This window comes from Neomonachus schauinslandi, chromosome 4 (genome assembly GCF_002201575.2).
Source record: "Neomonachus schauinslandi chromosome 4, ASM220157v2, whole genome shotgun sequence".
In the NCBI taxonomy this organism is placed as follows: Eukaryota; Metazoa; Chordata; class Mammalia; order Carnivora; family Phocidae; genus Neomonachus; species Neomonachus schauinslandi.
Genome location: NC_058406.1, coordinates 31,130,205 through 31,152,859, shown reverse-complemented (window position 1 = coordinate 31,152,859; position 22,655 = coordinate 31,130,205). Strand labels below are relative to the sequence as shown.

Here is a 22,655-nt window from a genome sequence, read left to right as displayed (position 1 = left end):
ATATGAGAAGAAGAGAGGAGTCAAGGATGACTGCAAGGGTTTTAGCCTAAACCATTTGAGAAGATGGAATGAGGTGGAAAAGACTGAGAAGAACAAGTTTGAAGGCAAGAGATGGGAGAATCAGGAGCTTAGCTATGGACATATGCTCCAAATGACTAGTAGATTTTCAGATGATTGTGTTGTTTAGATCTTCTTTATCCTTACTTATGTTTTGTCCTCTCGACCGGTCTTATTCTGAAAATGGTGTGTTAAAGTATTGTATTATTAGTGTTACTCTGTCTCTCCTTGCATTTCCTATAGTTTCTCCTCTGTAAGTAATCACTATTTTGGCGGGGGTATAGAAATATTTATAACTCATTGTGACTAGTTTATTATGCTTCTGTAGAATAGTACCCTTACATTATCCTGAAGAGATTCATGTTGAAGGAATAGCAGACCATAAAAATGGAGCACAGCGAAATTTGCCAAAGTGATAGAACACTTTAGTTTCAGAAACAGAATTATGTTTGCTATGTCCTGGGCCACTGTTCTTTTTACTGTCCCACAGTTCATTGGAACGTGAATGCTGGGGATTTATTTTATTCCTTCCTTCCCTGATATCTTTTCATCTTTTGTTTTGGGATCTTCCAGAATACTGGCTTTACATAATAGTTTTCCTAAGACTCCAGCTCTCTTGGTCTTTTTCTCCAATGTATTTGGCTTTATTTAATATGTTGGTTATATAATACTAAAGAGAGCCATCACATGTTTCCATGGAAACAGCAATAAGCTTTCATTCCTTGTGTCTTATTCCTCAGGACAGTGTTTGTGATTAGTTTCCCAGTTTTAGGCTGATTCACACACTGACTTTACACATTGTCCTATTGCTGAGAGCCTGGGCAACCTCCACTTTAATACATATACTTTTTCTTACTCCCCATCACTACCAATTTGATACATTTTAATAAACTATTAATATGTGCTTGGCATAATTCAGGCTGCTAGGATACATGCCATATAACTTTGGCCATAGGGTCCTTTTGGGATATCAACATAGACGAGAGTGGTACGGCCGAAAACAAAATACAGGCCAAAATCAGACCCTGGGAACTCTTGGCCGTCACCAAAGCTGTGTTGAAGAGTAGGTCAGAGAGCAAGCCAGCTGCATGAATCAGGCTTCAGCAAGGCCTAGAATCCAAGGGCTAATGACAGATTTCAAAGAATATGTAAAACATGGAGGAAGTCCAGATGATATTTCCCAGACATTGTTCTTCTGCTATAGGTCCAGTGGTCCTGGTATTGCAGATTTGAAATAGGTGGTGGTGCTCCTAGCACTAAAAAAGTATGCTCTGGTTAAATTACACAGCTAGTTGAAGAGATAAGGCTTACAATAGTGAAAGTAATTAGAGAATGAACAGCTCCCATCCTATTCCTCCAAGATGTGAGGTTATGTTAATGTGGTATTTAGCCAAAACACTATTAGATTAATGAGGCCATCATGCAAATTAAAGTTTGGAAGTTAAGAGTTTGATTGATAAGAGACAGCTGGGAAGTTAAAGAAAATAAGCAGTAGAGTGGATTTAGACCCAATATACCAAAGAAGAAATGTGCGCGCGTGTTTGTGTATGCATACGTGTGAGTGGGAAAAGAGTATTGGATAAGGAATCAAGAGACCTGAATTATCTATCTACTTCTGCCGTTTCTTCCCTCCTCCTAGAGGAAATGCCTAGTACTAGCAATTTAAAAAACCAGAAAACAAAACACTAACTTGATTTCATCAGAAGTCCAGGACCTCAAGAGAAAGTTAATGTGTATATGTTTATTCAGTTGCCCTGAGGATTGAGAGAACTGAAGGAAATAAACATTGGTTGTGGAGCTCCTATGTCTTGGGCACTTTACTACAACTGCTCGTATAATTTTCAGACAACGCTGTGAGTTGGATTATCCCCATTTTACAAAGGCGATAGTAAGCTCAGAAATGAGAAATGACATGTACAAAATCATACCACTTGGAGATGGCAGACTCAAGGTGGAAACCAGATCATTTTGATTCCAAAACCCATAAACTTTTCACTAAGTCTGACTTTTGAATCATTCCAGTCTTACTAGGCTCTATCAATCAATTTATTGTTTGCCAATATTGTTGCACCATAGAAGAGTATTGCTAACATTTAAAAGAACAGGCTGAGTAGGAGTATCTGCTCTGTGATAGGTACTGTATAAGGTAATTTCATTATCCCTAATTCTTACGGTGTCGTGAAGTAGATATTATAATCCCAATTTTTAAAAAAATGCCCAGAGTTTGTGACTTGCCCAATGTCTTACACCTACTATGTAGTAGAGCTGAGATTTAAATCCAGGTCTTTAGGAGTCCATAAGCATTAGCCCTCCACCAAGTTAAATTGGAATGATTCACTATGAAGAAAGCCCCAAAGAAATGTCAGGTATACTCCCACACCATGTTCTAAAGAGGTCTTTGGATCTGAATTAATTACATTTAAGGGGCCAAAAGAACAACTGGAAGAGAAGGGTCAGTATCACCATTGACTGCCTAGCGACAGGCTTGTGTAGATCAGCATAGGGAGGCCGTGGCACAGTTTATGGTGCCTACTTGTTAACTACAATAGACGAAGAGCCCCTGCCCCTGTCAGAGGCCAATCCTCCACTTGTTCTTTTTGCTGCATCCTCTCTTGCCTCTCCTTCACCTACCTCACTGGTTTCCTCCTCCAACCCCTCCTTTCTGAAACATTCTCATCAGCATACAGACATGTTCTGATGACCCCCATCTTTCAAAACTCTCCCTTGACTGCATCTGCCCTGTGTCTCTGAAGTTTCACAGTGTATTAATTTCCTATGGCTGCTGTCGCAAATGACCACAAACTTAGTGACTTAAAACAACACAAATGTTGGGGCGCCTGGTGGCTCAGTCGTTAACTGTCTGCCTTCGGCTCAGGTCATGATCCCAGGGTCCTGGGATCGAGCCCCGCGTCAGGCTCCCTGCTCAGCGGGAAGCCTGCTTCTCCCTCTCCCACTCCCCCTGCCTGTGTTCCCTCTCTCGCTGTGTCTCTCTCTGTCAAATAAATAAATAAATAAAATCTTTAAAAAAAAAAAAAACACAAATGTATTATGTCAGAGTTCTGTAGGTCAGAAGTCTGGGTGAGATCATTGGTTCTCTGCTCCAGTCTCACACGGCCAGAGTCAAGGTGTTAGCCAGCCTGAATTCTTATCTGGAATATCTGGGGAAGAGTCTGCTTCCAGGCTCATTTTGGTTGAATTGAGAGGATTCCATTCCATGCACTTGTAGGCTTGGGTCTCCATTTCCTTGCTGGCTGATGTTGGCGGGGGGGGGGGGGGGGGAATCTTAGCTTCTAGAGGCTTCTTACATTCCCCTGGCTTGTGGCCCCTTTCATCTTCAAAGTCAAAACAGAGGTTTGAGTCCTTTGCACACTTTGAATCACTCTGATCTCCCCCTTCTGCCTCATCTCCCTGCTTCTAGCTGGAGAATGTCCTCAGCTTGTAAGAATTCTTCATGTAATTAGATTGGGCCCACTTGAATAATTTATGATAATCTCCCTATTTTAAGAGTTCGACCTTAATTATACCTACACAATTTCTTTTGCCATGTAACATATTTACAGGTTCCAAAATTAAGGTAAGGACTTATCTGAGGGCCATTCTGCCTACTACACACAGTAAAACTTCTTTAAAAAAAAAAAGGAAACAGATCTATAATCACTCTATTTCTGTCTTCTATTAGCTTCTCAGCCCTTTCCAATCGCTCTTCAGTCCCCACTGTTCTAGTGAACTGCTCTTACCAAGAACTCATTGACCTCCATGTTGACAAAGCCTTCTCTGACCTCATTTTGCACAGTGTCTCTGTAACTTCCAGCACAATTGATCACTCCCTCCTTCTTGGGGGCACCTGGTTGGCTCTGTCGGTTAAGCGTTTGCTATCGGCTCAGGTCATGTCCTCACGGTCCTGGGATCGAGCCCCGAGTCCGGCTCCCTGCTCAGCAGGGAGTCTACTTCTCCCTCTCCCTCTGACCCTCCCCCTTGCTCGTGCTTGCTCTCTGTCAAATGAATAAATTAAAAAATCTTCAAAAAATGTTTTTAAAAAACAAAAAATTTTTAAAAAGACTCCCGCCTTCTTGAACCACTACCTTCTCTAGGCTCCTGGGATGTTACACTCTCTAGATTTTCAATTCCTGTCCCACTCACTATGCCTTGTCGGTCTCCTTTGGTTGGCCTTTTCTACTTTTCAGTCTCTAGTTGGTGAAGGGCCCCAGGGCTCAATCCTAGGCCCTCTCCTGTACTATTCTGTATACTCTATATGTTCTATATTCTGTCTCTTCCCAAGTGATTTGTCAGTCCCGTCTTTATATACTATCTATAATGCTAATTAGTACCAAAATTATCTCTACCCTTGACCTTTCTGTAGAACTCCAGACTCATTTATTTGACTACCTACTTGTTATCTCTACTATCTAAGTCGTTTAGCACATGATATGGCCAGAACAGATTCTCAAGTCCCAATCTGCCTCCTCCCGAACCTCTGACTCCTTTAGTCTTCCCTGTTTGGTAAAAGATCAAAGACCTAAAATTTATCCTGAATCATTCTTTCCCTCCCCCTGTCCTATTTGTCAGGTCTGCTTACAAAACCTATCTTGTATTTATCCATTTCTTTGCATCTTCACAGCTATCACATTAATCTCCACCACTGTTAACCTCTCGCATGGACTTCTACAGTCAGCATCCTAACTGATCTCGCTGCTTCCATATTTGCCTTCATAATCCATTCTCCACCGAGTATCCAGGGAGAGCTTTCTCAGAAGTAAATTAGATGTTCTTACCATGACCCAAAAGGCCCTGCATGGTCTGACCCCATCTGTTTTCTGACTCCCTCTTATGCCATTATTTCCTCTGTTCACCCTGCCGGAGTCTCTCTGGCCCTTTTTGTTTCTTAAACAAGTCAAGCTCATTATTTTCTTAGGGCCTTTACACCTGCTGTCTGTCTCCTCTGCTGAAACACTCTGCCCTAGATCCTCACATGCCTGATTCCTTCTTGTCGTGCCAATCTCAGGTCAAATGTCACCTTCTCAAGAGCTTTTCTTGACTGTCTCTCTGTCATGTTCTGTCACATTGCTCTGTTTTTTCTTCATAGCACTTACCACTATCTGAGGTTAATTTGTGCCCTTACACTCCTGGTTCATACTGTGGAGCCTACCACATAATCTATTCTTAATACGGAATGTTTGTTGGATGAATGAATGAACAAATGAGTGAATGGTATGATGGAAGGCTGTATGGTATGATGGAAAGAGCAAGGATTTTAGAATTAGACATTCTGGATTTGAATTCCAGCCTTGCCTCATTACTTATGTGGCCTTAGCCAAGTTACTCAAGTTTCAATAGCCTCATCCATTAAATAGAAATAATAATATTTACTTCATAGGCAAGGCTTCAAAGCCCATTGTTTTAACTGCCAGTATATACTAGATCTATGCACCCTAGTAAATTTGATGGATGATGATGGTTGTCCACATTGCCATACTGCCTTCATAGTAAGTGTCCAATAAATAAATGCCAGTTCCTCTTAAAAAATTTAACTCCATCATTAGGGGATACCCATTTGTAAACTACTTCTTTTCTCCATTCTTGGTCTTAACAATTTGTCTGCCTTTTAGCAACATTATTAGTCATGATTATGGCCAAGGGAATAAGGATTAGATAACACACATACATGCACAGATCAGAAGAAGTTTATCAAGGAGGGGAGACCAGTTCTACATAACTTGATGTGCTACTATCCTGCCTTAGATGTGCTTTTGCCTTTACAATGAACCTCACCATTACCTTTTCCATATGTAGGGCCATAGGACCCACCCTTCATCTTTTGGCAGAGTCTTTGTATGTCAGAGCTCCTTAAATGGTCATATGGACTCTTCCCAAGCTGGCTTCAGCATCTCTCTCTAACCTTATCTGTTTCTCCTTCTGGACTTAAGCCACACAGAACTAAACTACCCATGGGTCTTCGTGTAACCATGCTTTTTTACAACTCTGTGCCTTTCTGTGTACTGTCTCCTCTGTTTGAAGTACCCTTGCTCACCCTCCACCTTTGCCCTTTTCCTAATGCAAGATCTATTCACTCTTCAAAGATTTGTTAAAATGTCACTTTGAAATCTTGCCTGATAAGTCTCACCTGCCTGTCTCCCTTGCACCCTCTCCCTTCCCTTGCAGAGTTAGTCACACCTTCCTCCAGGTTCTTGTAACCCCTGTGTATGTATACATTTTAGTACCACACTCATGAATCTCTTTTAAAACTTTATTTTCACATAATTGCAGCCTTACAGAAAAATTACAACAGGAGTACAAAGAATTCTCTAAATATTAACATTTATCACATTTACATTAGTAGTCTCTCTCAATAAATAATACGTATTTTTTTCTGAACCATTTGACACATGACTTGTATACATAATATCCCTTTACTATTAAAGACCTTAGTGTATATTTTTCCAACACAGGCATGCTCATCTGTAAGCATAGTACTATTACTAAAATCAGAAAATTAGGGGCACCTGGCTGGCTCAGTTGGTAGAACGTGGGACTCTCGATCTCCAGGTTGTGAGTTCCAGCCCTGCATTGGATGTAGGGATTACTTAAAGATAAAATCTTTTTAAAAATCAGAAAATTAATATTGATATATTATTTAGAGCTAATCTGTAGATGTTCTAATGTTATTAAAACCAGAAAATTAGTATCAATACAATACCAGTAGCTAATCTATAAACCTTACTCATATTTTGCCACTTGTCCCATTAATGTCCTTTTGGGATAAGAAAATTCAGGTTCATGAGTTGTACTTAATTGTCATGTCTTTTTAGTCTCCATTTATCTGGAACAGTTTTTCCATCATTCTTCCTTATCTCTCATGACCTTAATATTTCTTTATAAATATGTGTTCAGTTATCTTATGGACTGGGTCTCAAATGGGTTTGTCTGATGTTACCTCATGATTGGATTCAGGTCATACATTTTTTACATGAATGTTCTAGAAGTGACTTTCTTCTCAAAGCCTCACATTTGGAGACACATGATATCTCTTTGTCCCATTACTGCAGTAACTTTGATTACTCGGTCCAGGCGGTATTTACCAAGTTTCTTCACTTCGTTCTTTTGTAATTAATCATCTTGTGGAGAAATATTTTGAGACTATAAATATCCTGCGTCTCACCAAATTTCCACCCAGTAGTTTTAGCATCTATTGATGAGTCTCGCCTAAATCAGTTGTTACCCAAATGGCTTCTTTCTAGTTCCCTTACTTCTTCCACATTTATTTGTTGGGGTTCTACTATAAGCAACAGTTTTCCCTTCCCTGTGTTTTTTTATTTATGCATTAGTTACATCAGTAGGGGTCCCACACTTTTTTGATTCAATAATAATTTCTTACTATCATTATTTGTTTTGATGCTCAAACTGTCCCAGATTTGACCAGTGGAAGCCCCTTGAAGTTGGCTCCTGTGTCCTCTTGACATGTCCCCATCACCCTTTGAGCATCCCCATTACTTTCTGACCAATATGTTCCAGTTCGTCTTATACCTTCCCTACCCCAGTCCACACCCACTGAATTGTGACTAATTGTGTAAAGATTACACAATTACCTTCTCAACATTGTGCTTTTCTAGGACAACAGTCGTGTTGGGTTTTCACCTTAGATAACTGGCAAACCTTGATACTTAGCATTTACTGAATTTTCAACTGATGTGGTCAAATTAACATAAGAATTGCCCCTTCCTGGCTACTGAAGGAAGAGAGATTGCTGCCTTCCTCCTAGGCTACATGACAGAATGTGTGCCCTGAAGACAACGAAGACTAGAATCTTGCCTGGCTCTGCCACCTTCACTTCTCTGAGGTTTGTTTTCCTTATTTGTCAAAGGAGGATGATATGTCGCCTTCACAGGATTGTTATGGAGGCCACATGAATGTGCAAGAATTTTGTGAAAGTATTGTTGATTAAGAGTGTAATTCTGTCAAACTTAGCGTCAAAATGTGTTGGAGAATATTCTGATATTTCATTTCTCTCTGAAGTAGGACAGTCATTAAATTAATTATTTACATTTGGAAAAATAAGAGATTATATTTAAATGACAAACTCAAGGTCACACCATAAGGGACAGAACTAGAATTAGATCCCCAGTCCCCTGACATCACTCCAATTTTTTTCCCCCCCCAACTAGGATAATTAAGTTAGAATGTGGCAGAATAGGGCTTCCTGGTGGGAAGAACTTCCAAATCCTGGAATCCCTCAGGATAGCTTAAGAAATCCATTATTAAGAAGCTTTTAAATTAGTATGAAGCTTAATCTCAGTGCTAGCTTCTCACATATGACCTGCATGCTCTGATTTTTCTGAACTATTAAATGTAAATGGTTAGTTTTTTCTGCCCAGTTCTTTCAGGCCAGAGAGGGCAACCTCTTTGGCAGTTGGCAACATAGACATTTATGTCTAGCGTTAAGGGAAAAGAGAAGAAAGAGGAAAAACTATTTTCTGACTGTTAGAAGGCCATGTAAAGACCTGTTCAGTTCATCTCTTACATCTGTTTTCTTTTTTTATTCTACAAACACATGCTGGGTCCCAGCTAAGAACTTGGCACCTTGTCATGTGATGGCAGGAACTCCAAAGTATATCCCTTACCTCCCTGCCCAGCTCAGATTGCTGGTCTTACTAGAGATACAGGGGGCAATCTTAGGGTTTAGAGTAATCAGTTTAAATATTTGGCATGTTCAGTTACTCAGGTTTGGGTGTGGAATAGGTAGAGAATCAGACTAGGTTTTTTTTCTAGGCAAGCGTGTTGGGAAAAGAAGGGTAAGGAAGTGATTATAATTATAGGTCAGTGGTTGTCAAACCCTTCGGTATCAGGAAACTTTGGTATCCTTAAAGACAAAGAGCTTTTATTTATGGGGGTTATCCATATCATCACTGTATTAGAAATTAAAACTTAGAATTTTTAAAAACACAAGAATATATAAGTACACATTCCATTAGTTATCAGAATGATGATATCACATATATAGCCTCTGGAAAACTCCACTGTGAGAGAATGAGAGTGAAAAGGGGAGATAATGTTTTAGTATCATGAAAATAATTTTCATCTTACAGACCCCCAAAAGGATTTCAAGGTCCCAAAGGGGTTCCCAGACCATACTTTGAACACTATGTTTCTTAAGTGCATTTTACTAATAATGAACATTGGATCATTTCAGGTTTTCAGTTACTACAAATAACACTGCTATAAGCATACATTTACATGTATCTGAAGCGTACATGTTCAAGAATTTCTCTGGAGTTTATACCTAAGGTTGGAATTGCTGAATCATAGAGAATGTACATCTTCAGACTTTTAGATAATGCTTGCAATGCCTCCCAGGGAGTCTTCTGAAAATGCTGCTGTGAACATTCTAGTACATGTCTTTTGGTAGTCATGCCCTTCATTCCTCTTGGGTATATGCCAAGGTGTGGAATTGCTGGGTGAGAGTATAAAGCTAAGTGGTTTTTCAAAGTGATTTACATTCCTATCAGTTTGACTCACCACAATTTTATTAAAGAAATGTTCCCCTCCTTCACCACCACCACAGAATTACAGGGGCACCTTTATTATAAATAAGATGACTGTGTATATGTAGGTCTATCTCTGGGCTCTGTTTTACTCCCTTGATCCATTTGACTATCCTTAACACCAATATCACATGTCTTAAGTACTCTAACTTTATAATGAGTCTTGATACCTAATGATGTAAATACTCCCTCCAGCTTTGCTGTTATTTATCAAGAACGACTTGGCTATTCTAGATCCTTTGCATTTCCTAATAAAATTTAGAATTAACTTGTCAATTTGGACACATGCACATTAAAGAAAAACTGCTGGGATTTTGATTGGAATTGCATTGACTCTTTAAGTCAGTTTGATGAGAATTGAGAGTACAACTTGAGTCTTCTGATCCATGAATGCGATATATCTCTTCATGGCCATGTGGTATCTAGATCTTCTTTAATTTCTCTTAGAATGTCTTACAGTTTTTAGTGTGGATGTATTGCATGTCTTTCACTGAATATTAGAGTCGGGGTTTTTAAATTTCATTTTCTAACGGTTGTTATATAGAGAAATAGAATAAATTTTTGTATATTGAATTACATCTAGTGACCTTCCCAAATTCATTTTTTTATTTTAATAGATTTCGTAGATGGGAGGGGATACAGTTTATGTAAAAAATCATGTCATATGCAAATAATGCTTCTTTTTTACAACCTGTATTTATAGCTTTTCTTTCTTTTTCTTTCCTTGTTACATTGGCCTTCAATACAATGTTGAATAGAAGTGGTGATGGTGAATATTTTTATTTTGTTCCATAATTCAGTAAGAAAGTGTTTAAGGGCGCCTGGGTGGCTCAGTTGGTTAAGCGACTGCCTTCGGCTCAGGTCATGATCCTGGAGTCCCTGGATCGAGTCCCGCATCGGGCTCCCTGCTTGGCGGGGAGCCTGCTTCTCCCTCTGACCCTCCCCCCCTCTCATGTGCTTGCTCTCTCTCATTCTCTCTCTCTCAAATAAATAAATAAATAAAATCTTTAAAAAAAAAAAAAAAAAGAAAGTGTTTAAGTATGCTGGCCTCTATTGATTTTTTTATAAATGATCTTTTCTATAAGGAAATTCCAAATGTGCTGATATTTTTTATGATGAATGAGTATTAAACCTTGTCAAATGCTTTTTTTTCTGCATCTGTTGAGACGATATATGGGTTTTCTTCTTTATTTTGTTTATGTGGTAAGTTCAGCTGATTTTTTTTCTATTGTTAAACAATCCTTGTATTTCTGGGATAGATTCCACTTAGTCATGATATGTTATCCTTTTTATATAATATTGCCAGATTCAGTTTGCTGATATTTTGTTAAAGATTGTGCATCTATGCTCATGAGGGATATTAGTCTATAGTTTTGCTTTCTTGTAATATCTTTGTCGTGTTTTGGCATAAGGATTATGTTGGCCTCATAAAATGAGTTGGGGAGTGTTCCCTCTTCCATTTATCTGAACGGGTTTTGTACAATCTATTATTATTTTTATTTCTTCTTTAAATGTTTGCTAGAATTCACCCATGAAGGCATCTGGGCCTGGAATTTTCTTTGCAGAAGAGTTTTTCATTGCAATTGCAGTTTCTTTATTATGTATACAGCTCTTCATATTCTGTTTGGTCTTCTGTCCATTTTAATAAGCCATTTTTTCAAGGAAGTTGCCCATTCCATCTAAATTTTCAAATGTAGTTGCATAAAGTTATATATGATGTCCTGTTATTATCTTTTTAATGCCTGAATTATCTATAATGAAATCCACTCTTCCATTCTTGATATTTGTCTTTTCTTTTTATATTTCTTCATCAGGCTTGTTAAAGGGTTATCTTTTCGGAGAACCAATCTTTGACTTCCTTTTCTCTGTAGTATATCCGCTTTCTTTTTTCCATTGGCTTATCCACTCATCTCTATAATTTCCTTACTTCTACTTTTTTTGAATTTAGTTTGCTCTTTTCCTAGCTTTTTGAAATAGAAGCTTAGATCATTGATATTTAACCTTTCTCCTCTTCTAATACAAACATTTAAAGCTATACATTTTCCTCTGAGCACTGCTTTAACTAAACCTCACATATTTGAATCTGTCATATTTTCATGAATTTTAAGTTCCAAGAACTTTCTTATTTCTATTTTTATTTCTCTGGTATTTGAGTTATTTACAAGTATATGTTACTCAATTTCTCAGAATTTGTGGTTTTTCTGATTAATTTCTGTACTGATTCCTATTTAAATTCCACTGTGGTTGGGTAAATGGGAGTGGGAGGTGCAGGCTTCCAGTTACGGAATGAATAAGTCATGAGAATAAAAGCTACTGCATAGGGAATATAGTCAATGATAGTATAATCGTGTTGTATGGTGACAGATGTTAGCTACACTTTTTGGGAGTATAGCATAACATATAGAGATGTTGAATCACTGTGTTGTAAATCTGAAACCAATGTAACACTGTGTTCCATCTATACTCAAATAAAAAATTAAAATTAAAAAAAAGGAAAAGGCTCAAGATATCAAAGCAAAATAATATTAAGATTCTTCCTTTTGACACTTTGCATTTCTAAGACAGACACATAGTTTATGCTTAACTATATTAACATAAAGCTATTAAGCAGTGATTAGAATAAGCAAATGATTGCAAATGTATAAATTGAATCAGCTGGCACAAAAGAATCTGCAAATTCTTAAGTTCCTGCCTGCAGGTCTTTGTTTTTAGAGCTATAAATATTTCTGTGTTACTGATAGTGGAGCTGAACACAGTAACCTGTTTATCTTCCTGCTGCATTAGAATTTATTAATATAGAGTGGTTTATAAAAGTTTTCCTAACACACCAAGGCAACAGTGTTTTCTAAAAATAAATGTTGTTGAAGATTGTGGCTGAGAATGAATGAATGAATGAATTAATTAATTAATTAATTAATTCCACTGTGGTTAGAGAAAATGTTCTGTATGATTTCAGTTCTTTGAACTTTATTCAAAATTGCTTTTTCACCCAGCATATTGCATAAGCATTTGAAAAGAAAATGCATTCTATACATATTGGGTGTAGTGTCCTATAGATGTCAGTTAAGTTGGTTGGTTAATTGGTTATTTATGTTATTAGTCAGTTAATTGAGTTATTCAAATCTTTCCTACCTTTCCTGATTTTTTTCAACTTCTTAACCTATCAGTTCCTGAGAGAGATGTTAAAATCTCCAACTCATAATTTGGATTCGTCTGTTTGTCCTTTTTGTTCTCTAAACTTTTACTTTACATGTTTTGTGTTATTAGGTATATATAAATTTAACTGACTATTTAATCTTGATGAAATATCCCTTTTTAGTCTAGTCATACTTCTTGCCTTAAAGATTGACTTGTCTGATATTAATATAGCCACATGAGCTTTATTTTGGTTAATGTTTACAGGGTATATGTTTTTCCATCTGTTTGTTTTTATCTTTTTATCTGTGTCATATTTCAAGTGTCCTTATATTTCAAGACCCTCCTATAAACAGATGCAATTGAAACCTGGGGGCGGGGGGGGAGGTTGGTACAGTATGTTAATTTTTTCCTATTAATTGTTTTACTTAATCCACTTGTATTTAATATTATTAATTTGGATTTAGGTTTACCATTTTGCTTTTTGTTTTCTCTTTGTCTGCGTTCTTCCTCATTTCTTTATTCTTCCTTTCTTGCCTTTTGGATTAATCAGGTATATTTTATTACTCCATTCCTCTCTCCTTAGCTTTTAGTGATACAGTCTTATATAGTTCTTTAATTGGTTATCCTGTGCAAATATATATGCTGGACTTATCAAAGTATCCTTTAAATAAGTGCTTTGTAACCACTCCCCAAATAATGCAAAATTCTTAACAAAGTTTGGCTCCATTTATCCCCTTCTTCCATCCGTTGTGCTGTTGCTTTCATATAATTTACTAATACATACATTGTAAACTCTACAAACCATTTTATAAGTTTTTGTTCTAAGTAGTTCTTATTCTAAATTCTTTTGTATCGAGAACATATTTGCCCTTTCTTATGCTCTTCATTTCTTCCTACAGTTCCATCTTTCTATCTGGGATTACTTTCCTTCAGCCTGAAGAACTTCCTTTTTATTTCCTGTAGTTTAGGTCTGCTGGTGACAAATTCTCTCAGCTTTGATTTGTCTGAAAATACTATTTCACCTTGATTTTTGAAGGATATTTTCGCTGGGTAAAGAACTCTAGGTTGGCAGTTGGTGTATCTTAGCCCTTTAAATATATCATTCTGCTGCTTCCAATTTCTACAGTTTCTGTTAAAACATCGGCCATCAGTCTTATTGATGCTCCTATAAGAGTAATGTTTCTTTTCTGACTCCTCTTAAAAATTTATGTTTTTCATTTCATTTATATTTTATCTTTTATTTTCAGCAGTTTAACAGTTATGTGTTTTGGTTTAGTATGGGGGACTTTTTTGGAGGGAGGATTTTTACTGCTTGTAGATTGCTGAGCTATTCTTTCATTAGTTTCTAAATACTATGTTTGCCCAATTCTCTCTGTCTTCTTCCCCTGGGATTATAGTTACTCATATTTTGGATCCATTGACCATGCCCACATGTCTCTAATGCTCTAATCTGTTTTTTTTCCTATATTTTTGCTTCACTTTGGATGTTTTCTATTGATTTTTCTTCAAGTTCATTAATCCTTTCTTCTGCCGGACCTTGTCTTCCCTTAAATCCATCCAAAGAGTTCTTAATTTCTCATGTTACATTTTTAATTCCAGGATGTTCATTTAATTTTTTATATAGATTCCAGTTTTCTGTGGGTGTTATCTTCTCTTACATTTTGCTTATCTTTTTCTCTTTCTTTAACATATTAATTATGATTATTATAAAGTCTCTGTTCCATTATCTGGATCATATATGAATCTCCTTCTGTTGTCTGTATTTTCTCTTGATTACCAGTCACTTTTTTCTGCCTCTTTTTACATCTCATATTTTTTGTGATATACTGGATATTTTATATAAAAAACTGTTGAGGCTCCAGCTAGTATCTTCCATTAGAAAGAATTCTTCTTTTCCTCTGTTACACTAATAGGATAAGGGCCTGATCCTCTCAATCTAATCATGGATTGAGCTAGTCCAGGTCTGGATTATTAATATCTGTAGTTTATTCCTATTTCTTAGATATGGGCCCTCCTGGGCTCTTGATTGAGAACCTAATAGGTCTCTCTATCTTCTCAGCCCCGAAAAATTGCAAGAGACTGTCCTCCCTTTAGAGGTTAGGGTTTTAGTTCTTTAACCTCCCACTCCTTACAATTTCAAAATATGGCATTTATCTTGAAGAGGAGATATGTGTTTGAGGTAGACCTCCTCCTTCTAGTGGGACCTTATTTATCCCCTAAAGCCACAAGATTATAGGAGATTTCATTCTTCCTTGTAGAAGCTCTCAGCCTAGCTTCCCATGTCCAGTGTGCAGGCTCAGAACTCAGCAAATGTCCCATGGGGAAAATTGGCCACATGCATGGAACTCAAGTTCCAATCTGTCACAGCAGCCTATTGGATTTCTCTTTCCTCCAGTAGAGGTCCTCTGCATGGGCCACACCTGATCCTCAGCTCATGCCCCAAATTGGCAAATGTCCTCAGGAAAGAAAACAGTGTCAACTACCTCAGAAGCCCTCCCCACTCATGTCTGGAATTCCAGTTCATCTAGCCCTTGTGATTTCTACAACACTGCAGTGTCTCTTCAAAGAATGTATCTGACTTTTCCTAATTGTTGCATCAGCAACACCACATTGCCATAATCTATTACATCCTACCTAGACACATTAACAACATTACCCTCTCCCTGCCCACTGTGATTAGTTTATGAACTAGTCTCCCTAGTTCTACTCATGCAGCTTCTCTTCATGCTTAGAATAAGTTCAGATTCATTTTCACCATCTGCAAAGTCCTACACAATCTTATTTCTACTCCCTTTCTAACCTGATCCCCCGCCACTCCTCTTTGCTCACTCAATTCTAGCTATACTGACCTCCTTACCATTTCTCAAACACCCTGACACGTTCCCATCTCAGAATCTTTGTGCTTGTTATGTACCCTCTACTTGGGAGGCGCTTTTCTCGGATTTTCATAAGGCTTTGCCTTTATTTCATTTGGGAGCTCTGTGTAAATGTCACCTCCTCAAAGAGAACTTTCCTCACCCCTCTCTCTCCTTACCCTTCTTTAGTTTTCATCATAGCACTTCCCTGGCATTATACTGTATATTTATTTGTCTGTTTTCTGTCTCCCCAACTAGGAGGTAAGCTCCATGAGAGTGGAAATTGTTTTGTTAACCTCTAGTAAGTGCTCAGTAACTATTTGTGGAATGAATTAGATGTGCTTACCTTGAAGCATTCTCAATTTAAGGAGAAGGTGAATGGTTGGAGTAAAATTGAAAGTACCCTAACATAGATGTCTCCAGAATGCTTTGGGGGTGGAGTGGTACTAACTTAGTTGGGGAATGGTCAGACAAGGCCTCAATAAGGAGGTGGCCCTGGAGCTGAGTATTGGAATCTGAGTATTGATGTTTACTTGACTAGGAAGAATACGGAACTCAACATACATGAATGAATTGGTGTTCAGAAAACAAGTGGGCTAGAACATAGCGGGGATGTGTGTCAGGAAATGACATCAGACATAACTGGAGAACAAGGCAGGGATAAAGTCACAAAAGTCCTTGGATATCAGGATAAAGAATTTGGACTTTACATTAAAGGTAATATGGAGCAGAGATTTTTAAAGTAAGGAGAGATGCTGTCAGACGTATGTATTTCCATGTGTTTCCCTACTCCTCATTGTAATAATTGCACTAAAGCTTTAAGTAGATTGGTGTAGAAAATGCCTAACTTGGTTGTCAGGGCCCAGTTTCAAAACATAGGTCCTTATCCCAGTTTACTGTGTAACCCAGGGAAGGCATCATTTCCTCTGCTGAGCCTTGGATCTTCATTCTTAGCAGGAAGGGATTGTAGGCTTCTAAAGTCATTCCATCTCTGAGCCTATGATTCTGTTTATATGCTTTAACTAGATGCCTTGGGGAGAAAAATTTAATATTTTCTCTGCATCTGCCAGAAATAATTAAAACTTCCAATTCTAACCAATCTAAATTCAGTTCTCCTCTGAGATTTTCTAACATTTAGGTCAGATGCCAGGAAACCAGCTTCTTGGGATAAAACTACCCAAGCAGAAGTAGCGAGTCCTTTTTTTCCCCCTCTGGGATGGGAATGCAGGTGGGAGGAGGGGGTGATAGAATGAGTCTTTTTCTTGCAGTTGTGATTCCAAAGAATCCCTATCCTGCATCTGATGTGAACACTGAGAAGCCCAGCATCCACAGCAGCACCAAAACTGTCTTGGACCATCAACCAGGGCAGAGGGGGCGTAAACCAGGAAAGAAGCGGGGCCGGACACCCAAGCCCCTAATTCCCCACCCCATCTCTACCCCATCCAAGTCAGCTGAACCTTTGAAATTCCCAAAGAAGAGGGGTCCCAAACCTGGCAGTAAGGTAGGTAAAAATGTGGGTTTCCTAGGAAGGGATAAAGGGTTATAAAGGGGTAACTCACTCATATCCATCCATCTTGGAAAGGGGCATGTGTGGCCCTATTTTCCACCTTGTGTATGCTTTTAACAGGAATCTCCTAGATTGTCATCCCTGCTTAGCTACTTAACTGGGAGTTGGTAATATTAGAAATAGGATGGTGTGGATAAAAAAACAAATTTTGACTTTGAAAACTACTCACATTTGAGGGAATTCTGGTCTAATGTCTTCCCTAGATGGAAGACCCTGCTCCTAACTGTTAACCTACCCAGAGCAGATGCCCAGGCACATGATCAGAAAGAGAAAATTGACTCTATAAATGTATTTCTTTTTCTATCCCTGTCCCTTCTTTTAAAAAGAAAGAAAATTATTGAATACCTAGTAAGAATCAGGCTCTGTATCAGACACCATTACATACATATCACATGATGATCACAAAACCCTAGGAGATGAGTAGATTTAATGTTATCTAATAGTTAAGTAATTTAAGACTTAGAGATGTGAAATGACTTCCCTAAGGTCACATAGCTAATAAATGGCAAAGGCTCCAGAGATGGGGCTCCAGATGTTCTAGTTCCAAGGTCACTGCTGCCCTACCATGGGTACCATGGGCACTCTCCCACATTTCCTGAAGGAGATAGGGTATCGTGGGCACTGTCCCATATTTCCTGCAGGAAAAGACTGCTGAGTCAAGCATCACTGAGCACTGTTAACTGCAGGTGCCACCTTTTAGTCATGACCAATTCTTCATGCATATCTTCCCTAGGGAAACCATTGATAAGAAAGTTCCTCAGCTGCTTCTCTACGGCTTCCTTTAGCATCACCTTCTCCACTCAAATTTTTGTCAAGGGTTTTCTTTGCAGCTCCTTCCTGAACTATACTAGCTGAGTTTCGATGTGGAAATGATACCTAGTTCTTCCTGAGCACCCCATTCTAATCTCATGAGTTCTTCCCTAAGTTTGGTTGTTTGGTTGGTTGGTTAGTTGGTTGGTTGGTTGATTGGTTTTGTTCTCTTTATTAACTTCAGCTGACTTCAGTTGTTCTAGAATATAAGCTCCTCAAGGTCAAGAACCTAATCTTGTTCTTCTCTTTCTCCTGTAGTGCCTTATATCTCAGTCTCTTCAGAGATGTTCAATATATGCAAGATGGATGGATGATTTTAGTTATGATGTTCTACTTGAGATTATCTCTTGTTTATTGGCTTTGAATTCTTGATGTCACATCCTGATCTTTCTATGTAACACATATGCTCCTGGTCTATCTACTACTAACCCCTAACCCAGGTCCTGATTCTTTTTTTATCTCCACTGCTCTCTTCTTATCCTTCTGCTGTGGAGAGAGACTGAAGGCTCTAAAGATTCCAAGGCCAGAGAAGCCATGCTTTCAATGATGTGAAGACATTTTGAGGACATCTGATTAAAGAGGGAAAAAACTTGTAAGCTTTCAAAGACAGAACCAGAACCAAAAAGTAGAAACTCAGGCATTGTCTCAACATAAAAGGAACAGTTAAATCTATCCCCAAACAGATGTAGTGATCTGCCAAAAGAAAGATAAAAAGGAAGGAAAGGAGGGAGGGAAGAAGGAAGGATGGAAGGAAGGAATAGTGATCTGCCATCACTAGAGGCATTTTGTCAGGGACTGGATGAATCATATGGGATGGATGTTTTCAGGAAGAAGGAAATAGGAAAGGGATGGTTGGATTAAGTGGCCTTTAAGATCCTTCAAAACCTAAACACTATGATTCTATGATTGCCTCTGTTCTGCTTCCTCAGGCAGTCCTAAACATAGTAATAACCAAAGTCCCCTTTCTTTCCAACCCTCTTGAAAACAATAATTCTCATCTTATCCTGTATTTTATGGGCTGGCATTTGACTCGCTAATTCCCCCTCCTGTCCTTTTGTCTACTTCTATAAATGTGTATATGCCTTCCACTTAACCCATGACCCTTCTGTTCCTTTCTGAAGTAAAGTGGTCTCATGACGAGAGCAGAGGCTTCAAAGCCAGACAAATAGGTTTATATCTTATCTCCATTTGTTACCACTTGTGTGACTGTGGGAAACTTTGAATAAGGCTCTGAGCCCTAGTTTTCTCACCAATAAAATAGAGATGAGGTAAAATATGAAGAGATATTATACATGTAAATGCACCTATCTCAAACAGAAATGGCTTCCATCTCTCTGCTTTCTTCCACAATATTTGGGCACCAAACACCAGGCTTGTTCCTTCAGGGACCCCATGAAATCCTACCACCAACTCCATGAAGTTGAACTGCTATTTCCTTTCTTCCCTGACTCCTTGCTTATTTAGACTTTGACTTTTAGCAGTATCAAAAAAAATGAGGAAATGTCCATGCCCCATGTATGCTTTGAACGTTTCGTGTTTGCGTGATAACTTCCACAGACAAGGCCATCTTATATATGCCCCCTGTCACTGGTGCTGCTGCTTTAGAGCATACACTCCTGGAAGGCAGGCAGGTTTATATCGCTCCCAACAGTGGACCCTACATGGCACATTTAGTAAAAAAGGGATTTCTGGATCTCAGTGGTTGCTTACATTTTCCTTGCATTCAGAAGGGCTTTTAGAAAACTATTTCTTGAAAAGAAGCTTCTGAGATCTTTCTCCCCTAGAGACTGACCTGAAGTAGATTTTTCTCAAATCATTTTTATTACTTCCCCCATTATTTGTATGCTATACTGTGTGCTTCATTGAAAATATTTATTGAGACTTAATATATGGCAGTAGCCATGCTAGGAGCGTAGGAACCCAGAATCAGACCCTCAAGGAGCTCCAGGCTAATAGAGGACACCAGTATATAAATATATATGACAATACATGGTGACAGATGCAGCACAAAGTACAGAGATAGCACAAAAGATACAGTAATTAGGGGAAATCTAGAAAAGTTTCCTGGATAAACAGATTTTTATAAAGTAAAAAAAGAAAGAAGGAGCATTCCAAGCAGAAGGGACAGTTTATTACAGTAAAGGCATGGCCCAGGTAAAATGGCAGGGTTTTTAGAGAAGTATTTTAGTTAGAGATCTAAACCTTAGAGTATGAAGTTTAAGATAAGAAATGGAGTTGATGAGCTGAGGAGGTAGGCAGAGGAACGAGTTTGCAGTTAGGGGAAGGGATGTTTCCATTTTTTGAAGAGAGAAGCAAAGTACAAAATAATGTCAAAGTAGACTTAAGCCTCAGCATTTTTTTCCCCTTTTTTGCTTTTGTCCGTCCAACTGATAACCTGGAATTTCGAATGATAATATTGAATCTAGTATAAAAGACTGTGAATTAAGCTCCAGCTCACTAGGAGCCCAGAATCTTATACATAGATTCGGAAAATATTTACTAAGCATCTACTATAGGTAAAGCTCTAGGCAAGATTCTGTGTGGAAAACAAAGATAAAACACAGCCCCATCCACAGAGATATTTCCATCTCATGGGTGAATCGAGGGCTAGGAATAGAGAAATCAGAAGACAAGTTACCTGTCACAGGTAGCAAACTTCTCCCCATCCATTTTGACAGAGGAAGCCTCGGACTTTGCTGAACCCACCACCCACCTCACCAACAACCAGCACCCCTGAACCGGATACCAGCACTGTACCCCAAGATGCTGCCACCATCCCCAGCTCAGCCATGCAGGCCCCCACAGGTAAGAGCAGATCATGCTATTAGCTGCCACAAGCCCCAGCCACCCCCATCTGTCCTTTCTCTTGTCTTGCACCAGCAGTTAGCCCCCCCACCAATCCATTTGTAAACCTAACTCAAATCTTTAAACAAATGTTTTATCTTTGGCATTTGAAATAGTTTCAGAGAAACCTTCATCCTTTCAAAACAATAGAAGAAACTTGGATAGATGTCCTGTGAACTCAGAGTTGGGGAGCTGGGGCGTGGGGGTGGGGTGGAGGTGGGGCCAGCACCGGGAGCCCCCCCCCGCCCCACCCAGTTTGTATTAATATGCATCCTTTCCAGTTCCCTGTGCAGAATACTGATCCCTTCCAGAATCCTTCCAGCGTCACAGTAATCCTGCCACCACTCAAATACGTGTGCAACCACTCTGATTTTTTTTTTTCCTAGTGAAAATAGTCTTTATTGGATATTTAGAAAACAGCATTATGGGAGGTATTTCTCCTTAAGAATTTTGGTACAATGGAATACGTGTGGAACAGTCAGTAACTGCCCCGGTCCCACAGGGCTGTTCACTCAGCACAACTATAAACCAGTAAGTTGCCTAGGAAAACCTTAGCAATTTAAAATCATTTAGATACTTTATAGCTAAAATTTTTTCTGTAAGTCCTATTTCATAGTAGAGCTTCCTCTTCTGACTGTTAAAGAAATGGCACAAAATTAAGCTAATCAGCTTGGCTTTTTGTATTTATTTTCTTTCTTTCCTGGGGGGAAAAAGACAGTAAATTCAACCTTTCCACAGCCACTTGAGTTTCACAGAGCTCTGAGTCAAACGCACACAGCTCTTCCACAGAGAAACCAGAGCTCTTCACCTCCTGGGGCTCTTAGCTAGCACTCGAGGGCACACACTTCAGTTAGCAGACTAGGGAAAGAGCTCCTGCTATGGCAAAACAGGATGCTCTGGGGGGTTTTGTCTGCAGAGCCTGCTTTTGAGGTATTAGTTTGATATGGTTTTTTTCTTAAAGGAATCCTTTTTCCTATAGTGTAACTGCCCCCCATTGTTACCAGTTATTATCCTCCTAGCTCAGCCCCCCTGCCCCTTCCCAGCCTTCAGACTCTCCCTCAGTAATTTCTGCTGCAGCAGATTTTGAGGAAAACTCCATCAGTGGTGAGACATCATCCTTGGGAACCATCATCTCTGCCCTCAGTTCAGGTAAAAGAAGAATATAGCAGCTGCAGGCTTCATTTCTGGGATCATATCAACAAACCAGTCCAACTCAGGATCTCGTAGTGGCTTCTTTTTTACTTGAATTGGTAAACTCTTCTAAACCCAGTTCTGATAGAAACTTAAGCCTCCTTCCTTGTGACACTTTTGGTGGCTTGGTTTTGGTCTGGCTCCTCCCTACTTTGTGCAAGACTGGTCTTTTGGGGTAGGTTTGGACTCTTCAATGAGTAGAAGCAGAGTAGGAATGGCCTTTTGCTCCCCTGAGGGAGCAGGTCTTGCAGCTGTGGTTCTACCTCCATGGTTTATCTTGGTATCTTAGCTGTTAGGCTCAAAGTCATCCCACGTCTCCCCTGCAGTAGTTAGTGAGCGGGGCCTTGACAGCAGTGTAGGGTTCTGTAGGACAGATATGTGCATTGACAGTTTTGGTTGCATACCCCTTTGGCGAGTAGGGTAGTCACTCTTCAGCCTTGTTAGACCTTGATGGGAAGTTTTCACTGTCTTCTGAGGTACCTTTTACATCTGAGATTCCATTCGTGGGAAATTTAATAGGCTGAGAAAATCGATCACCTTCTGAGGAAAGGTCAGTAGTTTTCGTAGAACTTGAGGCAGTGAGTTTGAAGCTGGTGGTCTTTCTCCTCCCACCATCACCTCTGGTCCAAGGAGAGAGACCAACACTGCTAGGCTGTG

At 39.0% G+C, this 22,655-nt stretch overlaps 1 protein-coding gene across 2 annotated transcripts in view; it reads left to right on the top strand.

Moving 5' to 3' along the window:
- The window catches only part of SCMH1 (Scm polycomb group protein homolog 1), a 131,112-nt gene that overhangs the window by 70,456 nt on the left and 38,001 nt on the right, over nucleotides 1-22,655 (top strand). For both annotated transcript variants that reach the window (XM_021683765.2, XM_044913986.1), the window contains 2 exons: nucleotides 16,855-17,087; nucleotides 20,642-20,768. In XM_021683765.2, the coding sequence (XP_021539440.1) occupies nucleotides 16,855-17,087; nucleotides 20,642-20,768 (360 nt within the window). The remainder of the gene's footprint in view (nucleotides 1-16,854; nucleotides 17,088-20,641; nucleotides 20,769-22,655) is intronic.